Source organism: Leiobunum rupestre, chromosome 6 (assembly GCF_980474605.1).
Source record: "Leiobunum rupestre chromosome 6, qqLeiRupe1.1.hap1, whole genome shotgun sequence".
In the NCBI taxonomy this organism is placed as follows: Eukaryota; Metazoa; Arthropoda; class Arachnida; order Opiliones; family Sclerosomatidae; genus Leiobunum; species Leiobunum rupestre.
Genome location: NC_143389.1, coordinates 32,380,455 through 32,408,372, shown reverse-complemented (window position 1 = coordinate 32,408,372; position 27,918 = coordinate 32,380,455). Strand labels below are relative to the sequence as shown.

General features: G+C 35.9%; 1 protein-coding gene and 1 long non-coding RNA gene across 2 annotated transcripts in view; both read right to left on the bottom strand.

The window, feature by feature from the left end:
* Positions 1–1,047: 1,047 nt before the first annotated feature.
* Positions 1,048–1,511, bottom strand: LOC149940632 (uncharacterized). Its single transcript, XR_016481352.1, has 3 exons — positions 1,487–1,511; positions 1,372–1,413; positions 1,048–1,295 (listed from the first exon to the last, which is right to left on the bottom strand). It is a non-coding gene; the product is annotated as an uncharacterized LOC149940632 (long non-coding RNA).
* A 905-nt stretch (positions 1,512–2,416) lies between these two features.
* LOC149940631 (lachesin-like) overlaps positions 2,417–27,918 on the bottom strand; it is a 212,640-nt gene continuing 187,138 nt past the window's right edge. Inside the window, exons 5-9 of the mRNA XM_090177388.1 lie at positions 9,344–9,472; positions 8,358–8,645; positions 7,531–7,608; positions 7,358–7,465; positions 2,417–3,723 (exon numbers count right to left, since the gene is read on the bottom strand). Coding sequence (XP_090033514.1) covers positions 3,632–3,723; positions 7,358–7,465; positions 7,531–7,608; positions 8,358–8,645; positions 9,344–9,472 — 695 coding nt within the window. The 3' untranslated portion in view covers positions 2,417–3,631. The remainder of the gene's footprint in view (positions 3,724–7,357; positions 7,466–7,530; positions 7,609–8,357; positions 8,646–9,343; positions 9,473–27,918) is intronic.

The following is a 27,918-nucleotide window of genomic DNA, read 5'->3' as shown; positions in this document are numbered from 1 at the left end:
GATCACATATTTTTCGATCAAATGGACCAACACCTTTCTTTCAACATGTACGGAAGGTTTTTGAAACAATTAATTTCCTAATGGTAATGAGAACTTGAAATGGTCAGTAGTAAAATTAGGATAATTGGATATATTAAAGAATTAATACGAAACTTAACGTTGTTCACCGTTGGAACAGACTTCATGGTCATTGAAATTTCACTTTGTTATGTAAGGTTTTCATGAAACATTTATAATGGTATGATCAGGGTAAAGTGATAAACACGATCTTTTATTAATGTAACATTAATAACATAGCAATTAAACCGAATCAACAGAACTGTAGCGATAAGGTGATAAATACTGGTTTTACAACAGAATGCTTTAGATATTTGTATAAAAATACATGGTCAACAATTTTGCCAGATCACATATAGATCAACTTATTTTTTTTATATCGTCACTGGCGTGGTTAAACACATTTTTAGGTTTCAAATTCAATTTATACAATATTAATTCACAAATTTAACCTCTTCGGTGGTTGATCGTATAGTGCTTGGATTCAAAGCCGTTCAAAGAACGAGTTGCTAGAGCCTTAATTAGTTCCCGCGGAGGAACATGCGATTTGACCGTTTACCGCCCTGAGCTGCTGACCTTAATACATATTTGTTACTGGCTCGGAGCCGGCCACTTGAGTTCAGGAAGTGGCTCTGGAATCGACACTAGGTGAAAGCTCAATTTCGATTTAACCTGGATATGACTAAAAGACGTACCGCGGCCGATCAGCGCTCTTGACGACCTTCTACAACTAATACTCTGTCCTCATCTTTAAGATCGGAACTACTCTTGTACCATGATGTCAATCACATCGGTTTCCTCTTTGAACACGAACGTCTCGAGGCGGAATTGTTGCTAGCAGGAAGGATACGCTTGTTGGAACTGTCGTGAGCGGTTACGCTGGGCTATAATCATTCGCCTCTGGAGTGTATTTATATGGCAGAAGCCCTAAATAGAAATCATTGAGCTTCTAGAATCAGCCTTTGACAAGCTACGTACAATGATATCATTGCGCTGGAGAATGTCGGACTGTAATTGACTGATTGAAAACCTTAACTTTTCGAGAACTTCTAGAATACTTCGAATTTCGATAGTTGGGAAATATTGCCTGTACGGACAATTTCGCGTATACGATATTTTACAAAAACATATCTTGGTTACTGTTATGATAGTGTTTGTTGTCTGATCTCGCTAGAATAACAGGTTCCAAATCTCTTGTTCCGGCCTTTACTCTGTCCCGGAGTCCACTACAAAATATCCTATAGAAAGGGAACAATATTAGAGTTATTCGCTATTACAAAATATTCATTATTTAGATTGGAATTTGAAGGATACTTCACACTGATCATCACGTCAACTTGCTGAATGTCAAAATAGCTATGAGAAATTAAAATTAAAAGTTTTCTGATAAGAATAATTGGATAGATTAGAAAATAAAGTTTAAACTCACAGAAGTTTCATTACCGTTTTCAAAATTTCACTGGTTTTGTAAGGTTCCAAGAAACCCTTATTTATGACCACAAATTGTAGTTATTCCTTCTCTACTAAGAAAGAAATGAAATATAATTATTAGAAATAGCATTTTATTTAAACAAAAACAACTGTAAGCCGATGCTATTCTGATTTTTCCAAATTTCGGATATTTTGTGAAAAATAAATTTTAATATATAATAAAACGTTAAATGTTGTTTATTTCTACGTTTCGCTATTCGATGTCTTAAAAGCACTATTCTTAGAATAATAACATTAATAAGGATTTAAGGCAGAAAACAATACAACCCTTTTAAAATATACCTTTTGGTACATTAAAGTTTAATCTACTTTACTCCTAAGTTACTTAAAGGAATTTTCAAATTGAATCTATTCTTAATTCAATAGTAAAATAAAAACGATTGTAGTTCACATTTTCCATTAAAAGGCCTTAAATATTTCGCCATAATATAAACCTTACATTTATTTCTGAAGAAACTAATGGCACTGGATTTTAACCTTAATTTAATACATTCGTAAGACTTAAGTAGAACTAAAAGATAAGCCTTGGCCGAAATCAGGTGACGTTCACCAAGAGTTTCAAAGACTATTCTAAAAACTCTCGCAGCCACGTTTTAATTTAAATAGTTTGTTTTGAAAAATAATATTAGTTGAAATAGGATATATTAGTAGAAACGAAGCCTGTCATACTAATGTTAATTATGAAGTTCTGATGATAAAGAACAAATGAAATAAATTTAGCAAACCCTTTTCATCCCTCTTAAAACTAAGAATATTACTTCGTTCGTATTTTTTTAATGATAATAATATATATTTTATATACATATAATTACATTTTGTATAAAATATTACAAGGAATGTTTATAGGCATCGAAGATATGTTTTTTTTTTTCAAGTTATTTTATACATGGAAATATTACATGCTTGCGAAAAAAGACTAGTTCATTTTATAATATCCATATATTTTTAATCTCGAAAGAAGATTATTGGTTTTTTTGTTAATAAGAAGTGTTTTTCATACTTTAATTTTTAATTTATATCTTCTACAATCTACTGTGATTTCGATTCTGGATTGTGCCCTCAAAATTTAATTTTTTGTTTACGGGCGACTTGGGGTTCAAGAAATGAAGCCCTTTTCATGAATATTGACATTGAGGATAACGTCTACGATAATAAAAATTATTTTATTTTTCAACTCCCAAACTAACTTTTTGAGAATAATATACGGGTTGTTTCGGGCGTTAAAAAAAGCCCAAAAAATATACTTTTAAACCCTTTTTAATTTGCGGAGGAACTTTCGGTATAAGTTAGCGAGCTAATACGTTAACTTAATAGAGGGCGTTTTATTCGTGGGCGGGGCTTAATATTGATGAAAAGGTCCTTTTGGGCGGGATTCGACCATTTCGTTTCTTATTTCTTGAATATATTTTTGTTTAGAAGGAATAGAATCATGCTTTTCATTGATTGAATAATTGGTTGAATTCTTTAGAGATGATCCGAAAAAATTCTTATAGGAAACGACAGAGTTCGAACTTCGATTGATTAGTTTTATTAATGATTATCTTTTTAATTCTTTTTTCCGTGTATATATTTTATATTCATTTAACTTTTCCACCACTCGGGAATTTTTTCAATTACTGTTAATTTTCATTAACTCTTTCTCTTTTAAACAGATGGCGCGATATTTTGTTTTCCTGAGCAATTTAAAAACCTCATATTTTTGGCAAAAATTCAATTTTGTTTTCCATAATCACCGATTCAATGTTTATGCGAGTTTTGTTTCGTATTTCACTGAGTTTCAGTTTATTTAGTCATTGTTTTTTATTGTTTTTATTTACCTTTGGTTTATGTGGCACAATTTGATAGTACGGTTCGATTTTTTTTAAATCCATCTTGATTTTGTTGGTACCCCTTAATTTCTCGAGGGGGGTTTACATTTTTTAGCCCCAACGGTTGCGTGAAGGGCGAGCCCGCGCGATTTTTTTGGTTCTTTGTTTTTATTTTTTTTCGAACTGTGTTCTTTCTAACTTAGTCGTTGATTAAAACCAAACCTGTTTTTGCACTTGATCGAAAATATATCTTGACTCGATGATGTTGGCTGACACTAACTAGTCCAACTATAATGTAGCAGCGCGATCAGGAACAGTGATAGCAGATGCTGCGTCTGAACTCCCGTTGCCCCGTTCGATTTGGAGCCTGCAATTGGTTGGAAGACAAGTTGGAACGTAAAATACAAATTGTGTTCTATAAAGCCTTTTCAGTTTACGCAGAGACACGTAGCGGCTAATGTGAGAAGTGCATAATCTACAAAAATTCGTCTGCTTAGCAGTCGAAAATTCAGCAGATTGTGAGCTTGTCGAGATGGCCGCGGCTCTATATAAACTGAAAAGACTAAAGCCCAGTTCACACTATACAATTAATTGCGCCACTTAATTGTATCCAACTAATGGTACGCAAGAAAACTGTATAGTGTGAACACGAAAAGTAGGAACATTTGTTACAATTTGTCTGTTCACACTATACAATTTTCTTGCTTACAATTAGTTGGATACAGTTAAGTGGCCCAAATAATTGTATCATGTGAACTGGGCTTTATTCAAAGCTGTGCTTTATTTATTTTAAACTAGAATATAACAATAACAGAGGTACATAATATATCTATTACCATAAGTAACATAATAGAAATAAGTATGACACTTTTTTTCGGCACTGATACTCTCTTCAAGCTGTGACTTGGACTATCGACTTACCGTTTTAGATGACTACTTTTTGATAAAAATTTAAGCCTAATATCGGAGAGCACGTTCTGTAGTCGCGAGGGGCTTTGGCTTTGTTTAGAAGCCCGCGTGCGAATCACGCGTGATTAAAAAAAAACATGAGCTCGTGACGCCGAGAAAAACTTTTTTAATTTTTATAATTTTAGCCTAATATTCCGCCTATCTATCGGAAACCAGATATTTCGGCTTAGCGGAAGTCTCGCGTATCTTAGACACTAGAGGGCTCTGTGCTGAGAAAACATCTTGATTACGCAATAACTATGAAAATCAGTTTGGTTGTAAATCCCGTTAATTGTCATACTTATTGTTATTATGTTACTTATGCTATTACTAAGTATTAATCTAAACCATAAAAATGGAAAATGTATCATCGCAGACTCGAATAGTTTTTCAAAATGTGCGCCATTTTTTCGCCAAACCGAGGGCGCGTACACCGTATTAAATCTCAAAATGAACCACCTGTATTACTCTGTGATAGTGTTGTAAGTCGGAAAATTTTCCGCGGAAATGAACGAGTCCTTTCATTCCATGATTAGTCTAATATATTGTTTGCAAATTTAAATAAAGCGGCATTTTCGCCTACTTTTTTCGAATCTGAAAGTAAACCTCTAGACTAGTTTAAACTGATTAACAATGTAACATTATTAATGTTTTTTAGTATGTTTACTGATATTAGACATTTTATATCGATAAAAAGTTAAAAACATTAAAAACCCTTAGCCATTAAAAAGTAATTTATGTTTAAATTTTTTTATTTTTCCGATTTGCGGAAAATTTCCTGAAAATTTTTCCGCATTTTATTTTTCTGGAAAATTAACAACACTACTCTGTGATGTAAAATCAACTGGACAACGCCCATAATGTAAGCATGAAATGGATAAGTCATTTTTAAGAGTTCTATTACGTACTTCTGATAATACATTAAGGAATATCGAGTGTTGCATCTTTAGCACATCAACCATAAAAGTGTACAATATTGATAGGACGATGCCAATCTGTCGTTTTATTTTGTATCAAATATTTAAGCTATTGATTTAATTTGTAGCGTTAAGCGCTCCTGGCGCCATCGCGTGGCAAAACATTCAAGGGAAACAGGCAAATCTTTTCAACTTTTCGCAATTTGAAGTACTAGTGGTAATAATTGTTCGAAATTGTCATACTGCTCTGAAAATTGATACACGCGTACCCTGAACCATACTATAAAAATATTTTTTACAAATTTCTTATTGGTTCGGTTTTTATAAGCAATTTAACCAATTGGTACCGAGACTGTATGAGATTTAATGGCGATTAAAAATAAACCGCTTCAAGATACAGCGCATCTCGACAGCTCATCGCCAAAAAAATGAAAAACCGCTTCTAACTCCGGTGGTAAAGGGTTTAAAGTTACTTTTTCGGGCCCTATATCTAGTTTTATTTATAGCCCTAACAAGCCGTATGTTAGTTCCTGAAACGAAGCCTTTTTATATAGGCCAGTACACAAAAACCAAATTATTTATTTAAAAAATTTAGGACAAAATTGGAAGTGGGTCTATATTCAGTTTTAAGAATTCCTATATTAATTTTTATTCTTAAAAAAATCATAACTTAACCAGCTTAGTGTATATTAGTGTACATTTTTAACTCTCCGAGGGGACTTTGTACCCTAGGAGGGGTTATACAACCACCGTGTCTGTCTGTCTGTCTGTGGGTGGGTCTGTCTGTCAGGCCTGCGAACGCGTTCGCATTTTCGGGGCAAAGGGTAATCACTGCGTACCCAGTTTCTTAGAATCAGGGAAAAGGTTTTTCCAAAAGCGCCCTCTTTTTGTCATTGGGTGTAGTATAATTTTTTAATAGGCCGGGATTCGAACCCGAGCCCTCTTGCACGACAGTTGAGCGTTCTACCGCAGAACCACAGATACACTGAAAATTAAGAACTCTTCCGAGGAGAGGTATATTTTGGCTTGCCTTGTTAAAATGGCTAAAAATCAAATACTTACACCATTTCAATACCAAGTATTTAAATCGCAAATAAAATCTGAACAACTAAGATTTTTAGAAAGATACGTATCCAGTAAAGAGTATAGCACAAAGAACGTGTGTATCAATTTTCAAAGCTGTATGACAATTCCGAACCATTCAGCTGATTTTTATTACAATGTGCATAGTGACAATTACGTTTTGTACTACGTCATCGATCAATAATATTTGACATACTTTAAATTAAAATACTTAATCACTTTTTACTAACATACATGTAACTAGTGATTCCAACAACCATTTTAATAACTAATTGTCGGCAGGTAGCAATTAGCTGGTTTACAGTAATACAAAAAAAGAAAATGCATCCGTTTTCTATAAGCGAATTTATAATTTGTTACGTTTTTCATGGAGGTAGGAAATTCGTGTTTGGCGTAAGCCGAACTTCGAAATCCGTGCTACATTGCATGAAAACCCTTGTGTTTTCTCTAACACGGAAAATGGACCGGTATTTTCTCAGAAAATCCAATTTTTCTAAACTTGAAAACGCACGAACACGGGTTTGATATGCTGGGGTTTTTTTAGTTGGAAATGTGGGGTTGTTTATTGAACGGGACGAAACGAAAACGTTTCGTTTTGATCCATTCCTTCACGGAATTTCCCAAATAATTCTGGGAATACACTAGAAAGGGTTTTTCGGTTACATTATTTATTTCGACCTTTCGTCTAAATTGCGATAGAAATAGAGCTAGAGCCGTTTTAAACAAGATACTCGTATTCATTTTCGGTCTTTCTGCACTAGCAGAGCCGGACGTCAGAGCAGATTTTGCAGAGATCGAAGTTAGTTTAAAAATTCTAAGCAGTGGTTGTTTTGGTAGGTTGAAAGTGGACGTCATGAAAATGGCTAAAAACGTGTTCCCGCCAAGGCTCTCCGTGTTTCCTACCTCCATGAAAACGTAGTGGATTTCTTATCCGAGATATCAAGTCAGGTAGTAAAAGCTTTACGTGAGATAATGCGTTCCATCGTTCATTTTTAAAAATAAATTCAATACCCCTAAACATTTTCTCAACGACATTTTTTAATGTCATCATACCTTTGACGACGACCTTTTTCTTCTTGGCGTTTTGTCCCGTAGGCGAATATCTGACGTCCTCCAGTTCCTCCGGCCTCACGACCTCGTGCTGATGCACTTTCTCCAGGGCTGTAACACGAAACGCTTTATCTCATTTGGCCTTAACACGAACAACCACCCATTCCTGTACTTACCGTTTTTCCTCTGCGGGGATGTCTCTGAAACGGTGGCGTCGGCTGGCTGGTCCGTATTCTGAGACGGAACATTTATTTCTGTAATGTGTCCAGCGTAATGGAAAGGGCGAAAAAGAATCGGTCACGTCGAAATATTAACAAGGCAGTGGCGTCGCCAGCTGGATTTAGGGGCCCCCTGAGACACCTAAACTATTTTTGAAGCCCCTTCAAAACATTTCTGGGAAGCCCCTGATCATTTGATTACTCAAAGCTGAATTACCGTTGAGGACTGCTCCTCACTAATTACTCAAAGCTGAATCACCGTTGAGGACTGTCCACACTGATTACTCAAAGTTGAGTCATCGTTGAAGACTTATATTCGCCACAGAAAATCGTACATTCCAAAAATCACAATGTGTAAATTAAAATGATTTAATTTTATATAAACTAAGGATAGTTAAGTTCCCATACTGTCCCCAAAACAACATTCCGGATCTCACAATACACCTACCTTTTATAAGAAAGTTTCATTAACCGCGCCGCCATCTATTGGCTATAAAATTAACTATCAAAATGGTACTTGTAACAACAAAGGGAAGCCTAAAGTGACGTCATAGGCCACCGAGGCCACGCTGAGTTATTACGTCAAAATACCATTATCGTCTGCTTTTTCGTCTAACTGCGCGTGTGTCAGATATTATTGAAACTCTTTTATTCTGGGTTTCCTCTAAATCTGAGGAAATTATTACACTTTTTGGATAGCGGGGATATAGCTTATCGCCCCCAAACTTGAAAACCGGGCGACGCCACTGTAACCAAGTACCGTAAAGGAAATAAATCCGACTAACTGTAAAGTTCAACAGTGCCGGCGGTTTCGCTGAGGATGTTCCTCGCGATGCATTTGTACTGGCCATAGTCCGAGCCCTGAAGCTGAGCGATTTTCAGTTTCATGTGCACCTTGTAGAGATTCCTCCACTCGTTGATTTCGTAGCGCGGATGATTTGTCGAGATGATGTTGTCCCGGTACGACCAATGGTTGAGGGATGGAGGGTGGGCTTCCGTGTGGCACTCCAACGTCACGTTGGCCTTCAAGGGAGCCCCAACCACTTGGTTCGGAATCCAGATCATCGGGGGAACTGACGAAAAGGAAAATACGTTATTCGAGAACATCAGTATCTATCAGGAAATCATTAAGCTAGGAGTATTCAACTTTGAAATGCGTGAGAAGTCATCTATCAAAATAGACCGATGCATATTTGTCAAGAGAGAAGATCCTTTCACGGGGTTAAGGCCATTAGAGGACGATTTTTAAAGTCTTTAAGATGGCGCCAACAATCTTAAACGTAGAAATTTTAAATTATGTTGATTTTTCATTTATTATTTTGCAGTAAACATTGCATTAATAAGTTTATTAAAAAGTTAATATTTAATCTCTTCCCACCCAAAAAATTTAAATTAGCGAAATCTATTACATAATAAAAAGTGTGAAAATCGAACCATTAATGACTTCACCTTAATGCTTGTTTATCTGTGAATAAAATATTAAAAATATGGAAATTAAGGGGGATTAAACTAAAACGGCACTGACTTAGTTTAATTTATATTTATTTTAATTCACATCGGCTCCCATGCTTTAGTTTCGACAGTGCACGTTAGCGGCATGTTAAAGGGTAGATATTAATAGTTACTGCGAGGGATGGCGCCACGGACGCAACAATTTACCAAACGTAGCTCGTAACTTTAAGCATGGCCTACGACGAAACGGTAGTTGAATACTACTACCTTGATGAAGTCCTGGATCTAGCCAGAGCTTCGTGGTCGTGTTTGGTCTTACAATTTACATTGAGTCTAATTCTTCGACTAGTAGCAGGTGGAACTCCGTTCGTGGCCTTGCACAAGTACACGCCCATGTGCAGCCTAGACACTCCGTTCAAGTGAAGTTCCTCCCCTTCGTACGTCGTCGCTACAATTAAAAAAAACCAAATTTCAAAATTGGAAATAAACGAATAGTAGGTAATTGACAAAGTGTAAAAATGAAATTGATTGAAATATGAACCACACCCTAAGGAATAGTTTTGTTAACATCGGCACTTTCCGTCAGTAAATTTTGTCCGCGTGAAAACCAGAATTAAGATATCATGCCAAGAAAAACGAATGCATTCGCTTGGGGTTCTGTCCACGCAACTGGATTTCGATCCAAGACAGTAACATCGCTCTACGTTCTCTATCGATCCAGTACAACGCGTTCAGTTCTTTGTAAAAACAACCGCCATCTAGGTCCCAAAATTATCATTTTCATCCCTTACTAATTTAAATATTTATTGAAATAACAACACCCATAATTTTCCAAATCAAACATTATTATTTTTAATTATTAAGGAAAAACGGTTGATCATAAATGCATTTTTTGGAAAATGATTTAACGGCATGAACGAATCCCGGAAGATGGCGAGAGTGACTCGATTTTACTTGTCCTAGTCCCAATTGTAAAAAAACAAATGTAACCTTTTATACTAATATTCGAAATAATTCAGAAATAAAAGTATATAACCGGGTATATGAGAAAGTTAAAAAAAAACATAGTATTCTAAAAAGTTAATAATTTCACATAAAATAATCCGAATTACGTTTTAAGCTTTTTTCGAGTAGAAATTAAAACTTGACGTTATCAGAAGTAAATAAATCACGATGCCGTAAATGGCCTAAAACTTGAGGTATTTTCGTAACGGAAACCTCGTTAAATCGAGACAATAGTGTTGTCCAAACCCAAATGCTTTGCCGCGGGTACCCGGTTTTATTAAATTTGCATATTTATAATTTTATAAGTTATTGGAGCATATGTGTAGTAGAACTTTCTCGCGAAAAATGTACTCTCGAATTGTGAGTATTTACACAACTTCCATCTTTTAGTAAAATAAGTCGGTAACGCTACGATCAGTAACATGCCCTCAACGAACTCAACGTTGAGTAATAGTTGCGAACTGTTCGTGTTTGACTACTCAATCTTTCTCACTGTACGAAATTGGAAACAGGCAAAATAACCGTTCAACAAGCAGTAGAGGCGCTTAGGTTTTTAACAATTGTTTATCGTAACCAAGTTTATAATATTGATTAGTGTTTACGTTTCTAGCGAATTACTGATAAATAAGAAATGTTACAAAACCTTATTAACTCTCACCATAAGTGTATAACATAGTTACATAAGTATGACACTTACTACTCTTCACATGCAAAAGTTTTACTGAGAGCTATTAATAAGACAGACTGCATTACGGGCTTAGTGGCTGTTTTGCTTCCGCTTACTCCCGTGTCACACGCTGCCTTTGACACCGCTTCGCTAGGGGGAGATTTCCCTCTTGTGATGATGTTACTCCGTTACTAACTCTCAGTAAAATATTCCCCAAAGTGACAAACTTATGAAACAATATTATAGACTTATGCTTTCACTAAGCTTCACTATTTTAAGCGCCAAGCTTTCTCCAAATATCAGTTCTATTTTATTTTAGGGCGTTTTTAATTATAAATGTAGTACGGGTTAGAACTGGAGCTTGTCCTTTTTGATACATAATTTATTTTTCCCAAATAAGTAACCACTTCGTTGAGTCTTCCTGAGCGTAGCCTAGGTACAACATGGACTTTTAGCCGAAGGTAAAATTATATAATAAATTAACCCGATCTGACTAACTGATTATCATAAGATATCTGACAATTACGACTTGAATAACTTGAACAGTTGTAAAATACCTCCAATATGGAAAATATAACGATTTGATCACTTCGGTTTATTTATTTCTGGTATTATCCACGGTAAATCTTACCATTACTTCAATTAAATGACGCGAATTTAAATGTATTCTAAGATCAGTGGTGAGTTTTCCCAAATGGATGGACTCACCGATGATAGATTATAGCGTTACTTTTCAGACCTTTGGTTCGTGAGCGATAAAAAGCCGAACAAACAGCGGAAATCCTCTTGGCAAAGATCGCGAAAACTACGAAACTAAAAACTCTCAGGAGTGTTCGTCTTTAGTAATTACTTTAGGACGTTAAAAGATTTAACAACTCCGAAGAAAACAGCCAGAAATTCGCGCAAAGGTCGCGTTAAAATGCTAAGTCGCGTAGTTAGTCTGAGGGAATTGAAGCTTTCTCGGCGTCCAGAAATCCTATTAATTTTAAGCAATAAAAAGACTGAGAAGACGGATTGCAAACAGGAATAACTCCGGATTTTAAGACAGCGAGTAAAAGAGAGCCCAATCGAGGTTTAGTGTTCATTATCTCAGCGTCTGGGGCTCGCGATATCAACCTCTCGGGTACGAGCGACTTGTCTTTCGATTCGGATGGCCTCCTTACCAGATTTCCCCATTCAAAGCCCAAATGGTTACTTAATTTGTAGAAACCAAATAAGCCACTTTTCCTTAATATCAGGAACCAAGAACGTATTTAGGATTTAGTGAGAACTTACGAGACTACCTTCCAGACCCGCTACCGTGATCTACTACCTAAGCTCCTCCTCTCTCAAACAGAAAACCGTCCTTTTCCTAATGGTATAGCACCATCTATTATTATATTTGTAGTAACGTCTTCTATTCTTAGTTACCGAAACATTTAAGTCTTAACATTCATGTGTCTCAACATAACATGTTGCTACTGCTAACTTAATTTGTCAAAAAAAACCTATATACTTACTGAGCCGTAAAAGTTGGTTTTGAAAGAGGCATAAAATTTTCATCTTTTAAAGAATATGTAGCTAGCGTTTGGATAAAATACACGTTATTTTTCCATGTAACTTAACACCGTGATTTTTCTATGTAACTTAACACCGCGATTTTTCTATGTAATTTAACACCGTGATTTTTCTATGTAACTTAACACCGCGATTTTTCTATGTAATTTAACACCGCGATTTTTCCATGTAACTTAACACCGTGATTTTTCTATGTAACTTAACACCGTGATTTTTCTATGTAACTTAACACCGCTATTTTTCTAAGTAATTTAACACCGCGATTTTTCTATGTAACTTAACACCGCGATTTTTCTATGTAATTTAACACCGCGATTTTTCCATGTAACTTAACACCGTGATTTTTCTATGTAACTTAACACCGTGATTTTTCTATGTAATTTAACACCGCGATTTTTCTATGTAACTTAACACCGTGATTTTTCTATGTAACTTAACACCGCGATTTTTCTATGTAATTTAACACCGTGAGTTTTCTATGTAATTTAACACCGCGATTTTTCCATGTACCTTAACACCGTGATTTTTCTATGTAACTTAACACCGTGATTTTTCTATGTAATTTAACACCGCGATTTTTCCATGTAACTTAACACCGTGATTTTTCTATGTAACTTAACACCGTGATTTTTCTATGTAACTTAACACCGTGATTTTTCTATGTAATTTAACACCGCGATTTTTCCATGTAACTTAACACCGTGATTTTTCACTTGTAACTTAACGCCACGATTTTTCTATGTAACTTAACGCCTCGATTTTTCTATGTAACTTAACGCTGTGATTTTTCTATGTAACTTAACACCGCGATTTTTCTATGTAACTTAACACTGATTTTTCTTCGCGAGATCGAGTTCAAAGTCCGTAATTTTGAGGATAGTTGTTGCTGCGTGAGTGTTCGTAGTTAAAAATAGGCAAATAGCGCCTCTTAAACAAAGACTATAACGCCATCTATTGCTAAATTAATGAAGTTCAATGGGTGTGCATTAACGTTAAATGTCGTTCATTTCAGTAATCGTGGGGTAAATTTATTGCAAGTATAAAAGTGTGGATTTCCCCCGCCAAGATGCGCGTGTTATTCTCAACACTTTGTCCGTAAAATAGCGACCATTGAAAGGTATAATAAATAAGCCGAAGTCGGTGACGTCTCTGTATGCGAGCTTTTTTTCTTTAATTAAAGTGATTAATCTGCAAATCACTATCGGGCAGAGAGCGAATCCTGAGATCGGAGCGGCCAAGACGACGCCGAGAAAAGAAGGAACCTCGAGGGAGTCGCGCCCATTAACTGGAGCAACAAACGAAAGGTGGCGCTGCCACGTACACGCTGAAGTGAAGCATTCTCTCAACTTCCCACTCAGCTATCCCCTGGACTCGCTTGTTATAGCGCTCGGTAAATACAAACTAGGGGAGTGTCGTCTCGAAAGAGAAAAGGAAAAGAGAAGCTTGTAAGTTTTTAAACGGTATTAATGATCTTGTTCGACGATATTTCTTAAAGCTCGATTAGCGAGGGTGACATCTAACGTCGAAGTGACGAATTATAACCACTTTCGTTCGGAGAATTATTACCTGGCTTAAAAAAAATGAAAAATTAGTATTTCGATGGGAAAGTAAATACTGTTTAGTTGTCTTTACCACAAAAAGGCCAAACTATCCTTCTGGGTTGAGTTTACAAGTTCTTTTCCCACTGGTTTAAGGGGTTTTCCCCCCGATCTCTTCGGTTGCCCCTTCCATAAAAACTTGTTGAGATTAACGGTAATAGTGAGTGTTTTGAGCTGTTCGCTCGCGTGGCATGAAGGGCTTGCCACCACCCTCCTACGCATTGTAACCCGGCCACCTGTATTAATGGCTTTAAAAGTCGCTTGATGATTTAAGCCTTAATTATTATTATTATAATTAACTTGAAATTAGATTTGTAGAAACGTTTGAGTGTTCTATAGTGTACAGTCAATCTTTGAAAATTACTTTATTTCAAGTTAATTATATTTACACTAGTCACAGTGATACAATTACAATATTATTATAATCATAAAAAAATATATTCTTATAAGCCTTTTTGATTTGGACTAATTTTGATCTACAAACGCCTGTAGAAGTGTTCCACTAGCATTACACGCGTGTGCGAAGAGAAGTTCAACATTTAGGAACTAACCACCGTTTCCAGGTTCGTAATATCCTAGTACCCCAGGGAGGCTATTTTGTAAAAATGAAAAATGACAAAAATATCACGATCCGTCAAAAATGAAAATACACAGGTGCAGAAGAGGCTGCTATCGAAATAACAAACTATCGATAGTATTGGTCAAATTACAAATCGTGACGCTCTGTTACGCCGACGTAAGTGATTGGTCGATGGTGCCAATTTAAGTCTACTTTACTTACGCAATAATGGTCGTGGTTTTTTAAATAATTCCTATTTTAAGTCTACTTAAGCATTTATATAGTTTATGATTTGACTAAAATCCCGGATAAAGCGTAACATACTGCCACTTCTTAAAATTGAACTTACACAATCGATAGTTTGATATTTCGATATACGCCCGTTCTCGACACGCGCATTGCTATTTTTGACGGAACGATTTTTTTTGTCATTTTTGATTTTTACAGAATAGCCTTCTCTATTTCAGAAAATATATTATCATACTTTTGATAATTGACGATAAATTTTAATTATATTGAAGTGAAATCAAATATTTTATTCTATGGTAAAACAAACATAATATTAACATTTAAAGTTCTAACTGGTTTTGCCAGTGGCGTAGACAAGGGGGGGGGGGGTTTCCGGGTCCAGACTTCCCCCTTGGGCCTACCTTTGACTGTACTAAACTTCTAACCCCTTCTCGACCCACCTCTTAACATTCACATACTTCGACCCCCCCTTGACGAATTTCTGGCTACGCCACTGGGTTTTCCACCGAATTCGATAACAGCGCTAGATAATACTACTTCCAAAAATTGTCTCGAAATTATCGATATGTTCTATAATTATCGTACGTCTGGCAACTCTAGAGCTACCAATTATTCCGTCAGCGTATATTTTTTACCTACAAAATCTCGATTGTAAAGAAACTAAAGTTAGTTCCAAAAGAAGAAAAAAATAGTTTCAAAAAAGTTTGTTAGATGTCGCTAGCGACTCTATTTCGTTAGAGAAACTTCGGCTGCGGCGCAATTTGAAAGAGAGCGAGCGAGCGAGCGTAACGACGGCATTATAGCAGGCATGCCATCTATACCTTTCTCCGAAAACTTCTGACGAGAAAAACGTGTCAGTCATATTTTACTTTTAATGGCCTTCGTCGAAAACGAAGTCTCACGCAAAGTCGATCCCTTCCTAAACGCCTCCCGCCCGGAGCATAGAATATCTACGTAAGCAACGACAAACTCGCTCATGTTTTACGATTACGGCACACTCTGCCCCGTGACCAGTTTACCCAAGAAGTTTTTAACACTGTACGAAGTGATGAGGAACATGGCTAGAAGGCCAAAGTTTATCAGCAATCGTACATGGGAATAACGGCGCCTTGCAAATTGAATTCAGATACAACAGTCAATAATACGATCAAACGCTCTACCTCTTTTTAGTGCCAAAATAATGTAATTCAAAAATATTCGTTACTAGAACATTCAGGCGCTATTTGTTTTGTGATTTCGGCATTTTCACTTATACGAGCGTTTTGACTTGACGGACAAAATGAGCAAGATTTGTCACTTAAACTAAATAGCTTTTTGAAATGTGGTAAATTACATTTAAAGGTCCAGTAAGCAAATATTTAATTTAATCGAAGAAATTTTTAATTAATAGAATTAAAATTATTCCATAACTCTAAATAAAACAATTAAATAAAAATATAAAAGGTAGAAAGTTTTTAATTCATTTTAATTAGGGAAATATCATTTAAAATTAGTTTTAATCATATATTGGCGAACATCGTCTAAGCTTACTTTTGAATAAATTATAAGTATTGTTTTTATTATAGATGAATCTTTTAATTTTTTATGAATTTGTATTATAAGCAATATTTGTTGTTTTTCTAAAAACAGTTTTTAAAATCCACGGATTTGTTAATTTTTCCAAAATACAGTTTTTAAATCCACGAATTTTTTAATTTTTCAAAAATACAGCTTTTTAAATCCACTAATTTGTATATTTAAAGAGATTTGTAGATTTACTTGATTTGTGGATTGGTCAAAAATTGATCTTTATTTATAGAAATCAACGGTTTGGTATTTTGGGTGAATTGATTGATTTTTTCCCGATAATATGGGGGTATTGTGGCTTTCGTCAAGAGTTTTTTTAGGTTTTCGATGGGTTTTTTGGATTTGTTAAAAATCCTGAATTTTCAAAGAAAATACATAATGATTGCTGGATTGTTTAATAAATTTTGGAATCTTCTGTGGGTTTTCTGGGTTTACAGGATTATTCTGAATGTCCAACCCATCGATATTGTCTTAATCAAGCAAACTATTTAACTGTTTTTCAGTCGAAGATCTATTTGGTCCGAGTTTCGCGTCATTTTGTTTCCTCGAAGACCTATCGGTACGAGCAATTTGTTAGTTTTTAATTTTCTTCAAATTTGTTTAGAGTTTAGCTTTTTTATCCCTTTTCATAATGGACTAATCTTCTTATTCGCTAAATTTATTTAACTGTTATACTTGAATTCATTTAAAAATAAAATCCTTTAAAAACGTATAAGTTGGAAATACAAAACCTTGTTAAAGATTGAAATTTTACTGATATTAATAAAAACACAAATAACAAAATATATAAATATGATAAATAATATTATCCCAGTGTTAATTTTGTAAAGATAGTCTGTTTTGCCAATTGCTATATAAAACAACCCAAATATGTATTTTTCATATGCATAATTATTTAACTGTGGTTTATTTAACGGTTTTATAAGCTTCGACTGAAAACTGTATTACGCAATCATAATGTGACAAACTACAACTACCCGCAATCAATCAGTGTCATACTTATGACTACTAAATTACTTTTGACAAAAATAACCAGGAAGAGACTAAACGGAACCTAAACCCGATTTTATATAACTCGCATGAAAAAAAATATTACCCAATCACACCGCAACAAACTAAAATTAGGCGCAGCTAATCGTTCAGTGTCATACTTATGCATATTACGTTACTTATGACGAAACCAACCAGGAAAAACCTGGACACTCTCCAAGAGCCACTTTTGCTCCGAGACCAACCTTTGGCGTAAGGAATCCATTATCTAAAATAAGGGCTCTATTATATATTATCCGAAGATTCACCATTTTCAATATTGCGGGAATGCGAGATACAACATTTTTCCACGGTGGATGCGGGTAGCTTAGTAGTGAACCCCTTACGAAACTATAGGTTTTCCACGTGTTTTAGAAACCCATCTTGGGTATTATAAATACATGTATACAAAAAATACTGTCTGATATATTATTTATAAAGAGCCGGGTCGATACGGGGCGTGTCGGGGGGAACTAGCCGAATTACGTGAAACCTTACTTATATGGGAGCCCACTCGCGAAATAATTAAATTGGCTGCCCCTCCTTCTTTACATTTACTCCGTCGCAATCCTGAATCAAAAAGGAAGACGGCTTAGACAAATAAATGCGCCCCGATACATGACTACGTGGAGAGCCGTAATCGCGTTCAAATTAAGCGTACAACGCCTCTCGCACTAGCCTTTCTCTTTCACGGTTCAAATATTTCGGAAATTTTCCACTTTATTGTGAACAGAGCCAAACGTAAAATCTCGATTATCCCATACGCTAAAATCAAAATTTGCCGGAACCATAGAAAATATAGAAGAGGAATAGCAACTCTAGCTTTGAAAAGGCTAAAGAAACTTTTCACTTTGGTTTTATAGTAAGAACAGAGCCAAACGTAAAATCTCGAATAATACAAACGCTAAAATCCAAATTTGACGGAGCCATAGAAAATATAGAAGAGGAATAACAACTCTAGCTTTGAAAAGGCTTATAGAATGTCCGTGCTTACGCTAAAATCCAAATTTGACGGAACCATAGAAAATATAGAAGAGGAATAACAACTCTAGCTTTGAAAAGGCTTAAGAAACTTATCACTCTGGTTTTATAGTAAGTACAGAGCCAACCGTAAAATTTCGAATAATGCATACGCTAAAATCTAAATTTTCCGGAACCATAGAAAATATAGAAGAGGAATAGCAACTCTAGCTTTGAAAAGGCTAAAGAAACTTTTCACTTTGGTTTTATAGTAAGAACAGAGCCAAACGTAAAATCTAGAATAATACAAACGCTAAAATCCAAATTTGACGGAGCCATAGAAAATATAGAAGAGGAATAACAACTCTAGCTTTGAAAAGGCTTAAGAAACTTATTACTTTGGTTTTTTAGTAAGAACAGAGCCAAGCGTAAAATCTCGATTATCCCATTCGCTAAAATCAAAATTTGCCGGAAACATAGAAGAGGAATAGCAACTCTAGCTTTGAAAAGGCTTAAGAAACTTATCACTTTTGTTTTTACCTCTCCAAAGGGAAAATTTGCAACTGAAAATGTTTTTGGCCTCTCCACTTAAAAAAGCACGGGAATTTCTCGGTTACCCAAATTTTGCTAAAATTTAACCAAAATGGATCCATTTTACCCAAAATCCTCGATCAAATTTTCCCAAAATAGGTCAAATTCATCTTTTTGGGTAAGTTTTGAAAATATAATTTTTTCAAATTTTTTAAGTAAGTAAGTACCATGTGAAACCGAGAAAATCTAATGCTTTTTTAAATGGAGATTTTTAGTTTTGAGAGATCAAACACATTTTTGGTTGCCATTGGAAAACTAAAGCCCATTGCAACTTTTCCCTTTGGCAATTTTCATACTAACATAAGGTTTAACTAACCCCCGCGTTTCAACCAAATTGGTGTAAACCACCTCGGGTAGTCTCCTTGTAAGTAAAATCTTTTATTTCGACTTTAAACTCGTAAAACCATAACCATGTAATATTTATTATATCACATAATAAAAATAACGATTTTGGCTAGAGGTCGTTTTCAATGATGAAAACCGTGGATTGGTTCTTAATATACAGCTTGTATGACTTAACCAAACAATGTAAATTTATAAAATTTACATTGTGTAGCAGCCCAGCAAACACAAAATAGTCCCACGGATATCCAAGAAATATCGAGTTTAGCATATTCGTATATCCCTAAGATGTGGGTTTCAGTTTTCGCGAGATAACACAAGGACATTCACACGATATTAGTTAGGTCCTAAGTTGCTCATTAAAACTAGTGATTTTACGGAGTATCCCAGCAAGCACAAATAGGTAGAGATGTGAGCCGGTAAATTTACCGGTAATGGTAAAATTACGGTAAATTTACCGAGTGGTTTTACCGGTAAATTTACCAATTATTTTAATAAAGCAAAAAATATATATATTTTGTTAAACTTAAAATAAAAGAAGAAACAATTACATTTTACATTGGACCAGAAAACCAAATCATTTTCCTGTTAAAGAGAGACGCCTTAATAGTCTCGAATATGAATAAACATGAAACTGATTAACGTCGAAACTAACTTCACTCGAATCTGACTTCCCTCGAATCGGAATAGTTTCGAAACTGATTTCACCCGAATCTGTTGGAAGGGAAACATTCCAGGCATCCTAGCCTTACGCACCAAGTATTGTCGGGCGTGATACTTTTAACTTGGGTGAACCGGCGCCCCCCAGCCCTGTTCCTTACATGTAGGTGCATGTGGCGGATTTATTGTTTAAAATAGAAATCAGTTTTGAAACTATTCCGATTCGAGGGAAGTCAGATTCGAGTGAACTTAGTTTCGACGTTAATCAGTTTCATGTTTATTCATATTCGAGACTAGTACACTTTGTACAATATTTCGGTGAAATCAGTTTCGAAACTATTCCGTTTCGAGTGAAATCAGATTCGAAACTATTCCGATTCGAGTCTGTTCAGTTTCGAGTGAAGTCAGTTTCGAGTTAAATCAGTTTCGAGTTAAATCAGTTTCGAGTTAAATCAGTTTCGAAACTATTCAGATTAGAGTCGATCTGTTCAGTTTCGAGTCTATTCCAGTACCGCACATTGAGCTTTCGATACTAGTCAGTTTCGACGCTAATCAGTTTCATGGTTATTCATTTTCGAGACTATTCAGATTCGAGGCTAGGACACTTTTTACAATCTTTCGGTGTTATTCCCATTCGAGACCAATCATTTTCGAGACTATTCAGCGGCCCCGTTAACGACTCCGAATACCCGGCACTGTGATTTTACGTTCCATACATTTAAATGTATTTCTAAGGGGTTGTCTAGGTGGTTTCTCTAAGTTTAATGTAACCTAAGGCTATGGTAAAAATCAAATACTATTTTAATAATTATTGTGACATCAAACCATTATTTTGATTAAATAAAAAGTTAATGGCAAATTTACCGGTAAATTTACATCACTACAAATAGGTCAATTGGATATCCAAATGATATTATCTTTGGATATGCAAATTATATTATCTTTGGATATCCAAATGATATTATCTTTGGATATCCAAATGATATTATCTTTGGATACCCAAATGATATTATCTTTGGATATTCAAATGATATTATCTTTGGGTTGTAACATAAAACAATGGACTTATTGCATCAAGCCGTTACATTAAAAAGTTCTTAGCTCTCGTTAATTATATTTCAAAAACAATAATTATTATTCCGTGGAATTCAGTTTATTTTTCTCCAGGGAGTGTTTCCGCATCTAGGGTAGTTTACTGCACTCGCGCGGGACGCGAGAGCAGTAATTGACTTCATATTCGACCATTCCCTAAGATTCCCATTGTGTGTAGGGAAGTGATGACTCCGTAGGCCTAGGGATCCCGCTTCCTCGCTTTCTTCGCACCGAAGTCGTTCACTATAGCCCGCTTAAAGCGATAGCTGCTCCTGTCTTCCCCCCTTGCGTAAAAAGTAATGCCATTGCATTTTAAAGTATTTCTACCGTAAAATGAAGGTCACACGTGGCCATCTCCTTATCTTTCCTTCACCCCGCGAATACTCGTTCTTTCTTTAACTTTTCTATATATGGTTTGCCAGCGGATTTATAAATGTATCCCACATGTTGAAAAGTGTCGCGTATGTTTCCCAAATGTTGAAGGTGTACCGATGTTTCACAAATGTTGAAGGTGTACCGATGTTTCCCAAATGTTGAAGGTGTACCGATGTTTCCAAATGTTGAAGGTGTACCGATGGTACTGTGCTAAGAGATTTTCCACGTGTGTGTCCCAGGTGTAAGGGGTGTGACCCCTTCACCAATTGGGTAATAAAAAGTCAGCCCCTTGCTGACGATTTGGTAATGAAAACAATGACGCACCGTTGATGGACAGGAGGCTCGAACAAAACTAAGCTGCACTCTTAAAAAGGTTGGGTTGTTTTCAACCCAAAATGGGTTGAAATTCAGCCCAAACTTAGGTCCGTATTTACCCAGCCCAAAATTTGGGTTGTTTAGACTCAACCCATTAAAGGTTAAAAATTCAACTTGGTTTTGGGTTGTTTAGACTCAACCCATTAAAGGTTAAAAATTCAACTTGATTTTGGGTTGAAAATTACCCGAACTTGGGTTGAAAACTACCCCGCCTCGGGTTGAAAACTACCCTTTCTTGGGTAGAATTTCAATCGCGTGATTGGCCGTGCAGCTAGGTAGGTAAATTTTAGACCTGCTAATTTTTGTCTGCCTATATAAAACCAAATTAATGTCCCTCTTAGATATGAATCATTTAAATGATCCGTGGCGAAATTACAGGAATAAAATTAAACGGAGGACACACGTGGATTAATATTTCTCAAGGTAATAACTGTTTTGAGCTTTCGACCCACAGGTCTGTGTCAAACTAATCTTAACGAGACCAATGTTCTTATATATATATATATATCAATTCGTAAAAAACCTACAAAGTTATCAATTGATAAAAATAAACATACATTTTTTTAACGATTGATAACTTTGTAGATTTTTTACGACACGATATATATAAGAAAATTGTTTTCGTTCAAGTTAGTTAGACAAAGACCCGCGAGTCGGAAACTCAAGAATGTTTACCTTGATAAATGTACGTGTGTCCTTCATTTAATTTTTACTCCTACAACCCAAAGAGGGTTCAAAAACTAACATTTCAAAAACCGTGAAAACTTTCACGATTTTTCTGAAATTTACAAAAAATAACATACTGAAAATTTCTATTTCCGTTTCGTTGTAATATTTTTATGCAATTTTTTTGTATTTTCAACATATTTTTTTAATTATTATAGTAACCAAATATGCACTTTTCAGCAAATATGAGCATCGGTAGGAATAAGCTAACCATTGTTGAAAATTTTGTAACCAAATGAGAGTTGGAAAAGTTTCTATATGGATTTCAACCCAAATTTTTAACCTAGTTTTGGTTTAATAAAACAACCCATGAAAAATTACCCAATTTTTAAAAATTAACTAATGTTGGGTTGTTATTAACCCAAATTTGGGTTGCAGTGAGACAACCCAATTTTTTTAACTCCTCATTTTTAAGAGTGTGCAGAGCCGATAACCGAGGGGCTAACCACTCTTAGAAAGTCTGTACACCGGATTACGCTTAGATTAGCACTGCCAAAGGCAGGGACTTCAAAGATTACGCGTAGTCTCATTAGTACAGACACACCGATTACGCGGAGTGATCAGCCCCTCGCCGATAACCCTAAAATTTTCCTAAGTCATGCTTGGAACTCGACTTCTACTCGGAGCTGAAAGCTTGCCTACTACGATCGCGCCAAATGACATAACTTTTGTCCTAAGTGGTCTAATATCAGTTGTGCTCGGTCTCCGGCTAAACTTAGCCGCGGACTCTCTTAAAAACCTAACTCGCTGAGTCAGTCGATCCGAGCTGTTGTGCGGGCAGGTAACGCTGGTGCGTGAGCGAGTGATCCAACTGTACCAACAAGATCTCCAATGAGTGCGCTGCCGCAGTGAACCAATGCAAGGGGACTGATGACTAGGTGTAAAAACCGTTGACTTTTAATGTAAATATTGTGGGAATTGATGTATGGGAAATTGTTTATGTTGCGTTATTTATTTTATGTTTGAGTGTTTAATTACTGTTTGTTTCGCCCTATCAAACCCTGGTAAAGCCATTTAAATCTAAATTTAATGATAGTTGTAAGCTTAACATTTTCTAGAGCAGCAGCTACGCTATTTCCAATAGTGAACAATACGCGTTTCACCCGGGACGAACTTAATTGTAACGGCAGAATAGGTAAGTTAGCCATGGTGCGATCAACCCTTTATTGCGAATAGAAGGGTGCGTGTAAAAGTTACGTTACAGGATATCCAAATGATATTATCTTTGGATATCCAAGTGATATTATCTTTGGATTTACATGATATCTCTAATTTACGCATTTTTTATGTTCATTGGGTATTTATTATTGATATTGCGTCATTATTTTTAAGGTTAGTTTGGCCACGGCCAACTTTGATTTATCGCGCATTTCTCGCGCTACAGTGGCCATCTCATTCGTTGACGTTTCTGTGTTAACCTATGAGCAAAAGATGTGTATGACGTCAGCGCCCCTAGCGGATTATTATTTTTAGAATAGCTTTAACATTGAAGTCAATATAACAACCGAGCGTGGCACTGACCTCCTACACATTATAGTACAGTTTATATAGGGAAAATCCTTGCTCGCGGAATTTCGACGAATGTGTTGGCCGTAGTAGCGCGAACAGCGCGTGATCAAAGTTGGCCGTGGTTTGACCAAATAAAACCTTATTTTTGTGTAGGTTGTTTCTATCAGTTCAGAGTGTAACTTTGTACCCTTTTAATGTGATCACGGAAATCTACAACATGTCAACCATAGAAAAATCTATATGTCAATTGATAAGTACGAAACTTTAAAATATGTAAATTATAGTAGAACATCTATGTACACCTATGGATTTAAAATATGGACAGTTTATTCTTAGCACAAATTATTACATATATTTTTAATAATTAGGGATTCTCCAGATTTTGCTCAAAATTTCAATATTATGATTCAAATATTTGAGGTAGATTTGTGATTGCTGGGAATATTTACTTGAACCATATATTTCGAGAAAGCAACGGGTACAAATAGCGTTAGCTATTAATGGAGATAGATACGTCACTCTAAAATTTATGTTACAGCAAGGCTGGTCCATAGGCCTATGTCCATCTAGGAGCAACAAACACAGCACCCCACACAAGGAGAACGCAACCCGTCAAAAGTCGTGGATTTTTTTGTGTTCGTTTTTCATTGGCTAGACGCTTTAGCGCCTGCTGCCGTCGGAAGGGGAAAATTCGGAAATTGTCTCCCCCCCCCCGCCCGTAAAACGTTCATCGTAAAGGCTCGTGACGCTCGTCCAATGAAATTCGTACACAACCCTTCGTTAGCGTGTTTAAAGGCTAGCTGCGTTCTCCTTGTGTTTGTTGCTCCTAGATGTCCATTAGCAACTTGTAAACCGAAAAACAAATGGCCGGGTTGAATTTCGTAGGAGGGTGGTGGTAAGCCATTCATGACACGCTAGCAAACAGCTCCCTTGAGGAGAAAACTTGCAAACTCAACGCGGAAGGAGTAATTCCGAGTTTTCACCCAGTTCCCCAAGCGAGGCGAGAGTACTAACCATATAGCCACCCCACTTAGTTGTGCTTTTAGTTATACCAGAAGCCTATAATAAGAGAAGACTCTAATTTTCGAACTAGTGGTATTCGGAGGGATACCGATTTGTTAAGGTGATATGTGTCCAGAAAATGTAGTCCTCTCGTTATATTCATACCGAGGGACTTCAGGTGTACAAATCAGCAGTGAAATCACTTGAAATCACATAAATTTAGTAGCTTTAACAACTTAAAACAATTAAATTTTGAAATCACTTGAAATCTGAAATCATATCTTCAAAATTTCTAACATTGAAATGATTGGATAGCCCCTCGATTCATACGCGAGTAGTAGCGGATAAAACATTTGAAACATGCAGACGATTCTTTACATTTTAGCTCGTAGAATTCCCATAGGATTTTGCTGGGGATTTTAAATTTTGAGAGACTCGCCTCGTTTTGATTGAACTTTGTAATTTCTACATATTAAAGGTAGTAAATGTTAAAAATATTATTTGCTATCATAAATATACATACTAATGAACAATAATTGTGATTCTGAAGGCGATATCTCCGTATAATTTTATTAATACGCTTTAAAAAACCTTAAGCCTTGCCCGACTTCCGCGTTTAAAGTTTTAAACCAAGGATGATCAATACGTACGTTTCAGATTTGCCAAAGCGCTGTTTTGGAGAGCAAACTACTTTTTCGCTATAAAACCTAAATATAGCGCTCCAAAAATTTTACGTTGGCGGTATAGGGAAATAGAGGCTTCTCTTATTATAAGCTTCTGGTTATACGAAATAAATTAAAATTGTCGGCTTTGGAAATGGTTTTCTACATTAAAATTTCAATAGTAAAACTCCTTCAAATTGTTTTGACAAATTAAATTTCAACAGTTAATTAGTTTTAAGCTATTATGTATTAACGAAGATAAAAATGTTCCGCACTCGCACGTTATTAAATACCTCTTAAACAATTTTAACCCCTAGATAAATGTTATAGATCTTTATAAAGATTTTGGATGATAATGTTAGATCTACTGGGTGGTTTTCCGCTCAAAAAATGTGACTGATGAATTCCAGAAAATCTCGTATCTTGCTCATTTACCAGCGGAACTGTGGGGGCTCATTTTTGAGTTGATTACAGTTAGAGATCACTTGGACTCGGCAGCTGCTGGCCCAACTTAAGATTTTGCTCGGCTCTGAGACACCTTCAATTGCGTGAAAATGGCGGTTCTCATCACACCAACCTTTAAGAACGTATCATATTTCGATAACTATATTAAAAGCAATTAAGTTAAAGGGAATATAACCTGCAAAGCAATCTTTATGAAAGACCCCTTCAATTTTTCAAATTTCTTTGTACAGTGGCGCCAAACATTTCTAAAGCCAAAGGCCAGAGCGGCCAGAGCTGCAAACGTTGGTGTTCCACACAAAATACCGGTGGTTATATTCCCTTTAAGAAAATAAAGTTAACGTAATAAAACTAACTATAAAAATAAAAAAATGTCCAAATAATAATTCTTTTTTCTTGCTTAATATTTTACAAAACAATAGATTCATCCCCGAGCTCAGATCATCTTATTAATATTCTTTTATTAACAGTTAAATAAAGAGGTTACTACACTTTTGCTAAAAACACTCCCTGAAATCTTCTGCTCATTTGAGCTACAAACACTCCAATCGGCTCCAAAATGAACACGCCTATTACTGCATTTATGTACTTTTGTAAAGTGGTAATTTCAGAAGTATACTACATCTCACGAATAGATGCCGGTTTAATCACCACCATAGAAATATAAAACCTATAATTAAAACATCAAGGATGGATACAAAACTCAACGTCGTTATCTGAATATTAAACTCGACAGACAGACAGCGAGAGAAAGGGTTAATAATCCAAATACTATCGAACCGTACGAGCCCTTTTAATTACGACTAAAGAAATTATACAGAAAACCTATAATAAATACATCAACGCGAGATTCAAATAACGACGTTGAATTTCGTAAAATTAAACTCGAGACAGACAGACCGTCAGGCAACGAGAGAAAGGGTGAAAATTCCAAATATTAACGAACCGTGTGAAGAGGATTTAATTTGCCAGAAATTGAGGAGGGTTTTATCCATAATGCCAAAGGTATATAGTGGAGATTCGGGGAAGAGAAAACGCCAGATCCTTTTTGAAAAGTTCGAGAGAGTTGGCGCAAAAGCGCGAGAGAAAAGTAGCTAATACCGCCAGGGAATTTCATATATGGATTTCGGCACAGAACAGGGCCGCCGCAATATGCGAGAATGAAAAAAGGAACGCGGTAAAAACTTGTGGGAATTCTTTTCCGTTCTCTTTTAACCCCTGACCTCGGCGCCGTTGGTTGGGTGCGGGGAATAATAACTTCTATAAAAAGGAGCCGAGAGTATCCCGCCTTTCTTCTTTCGCCCAGTTAGATTGAAAAAGGCTCGTGTCTGTTGGGAAATGAATATTAAAAGCGAACGCCACCTTCCCTATAACGAAATCAACGGAACAGAGCGAAAGAGAGATAGAACTCCTGAAGCGCGGGGGAGGGCCAAAAAGACGCATAATAATATCTCGCCCAGGAATCCTTTCTGCCATAAGCTCCCACGAGTACTAGACGCATTTTTTTTATATTTTTCGTTATCCTCAGAAATATAGCGAGCGAGATATTTCTCTAATGAAACCTTACAGGAGTTCTCTTATACTAAAACAAAAACTCGTATCTATCTATCTATCTAACATAAGACCAAGCGTGTAAAGTTCGGAGAGTACGCGTTTCGAAAACTAGAATGATTGCTAAAACTCGTGTAGCGATGGAAGTACTCGTGTTAGTCTAACGGATGTTAAAACGAGTATCGTTATCGAATTTGGCCCGATTAGCTCTTTCGAACGAGTACTAACAACCTTATGGGGCGAGTGGGTTCAAATTTCGAACGACTCTAGCGCCACCTATTAATTGAATTTTATACGAATGTGGGCGTGTTTGTACTCTTTCGACAGTTCATCGTGAGACGAAAATAGCCGTCATAT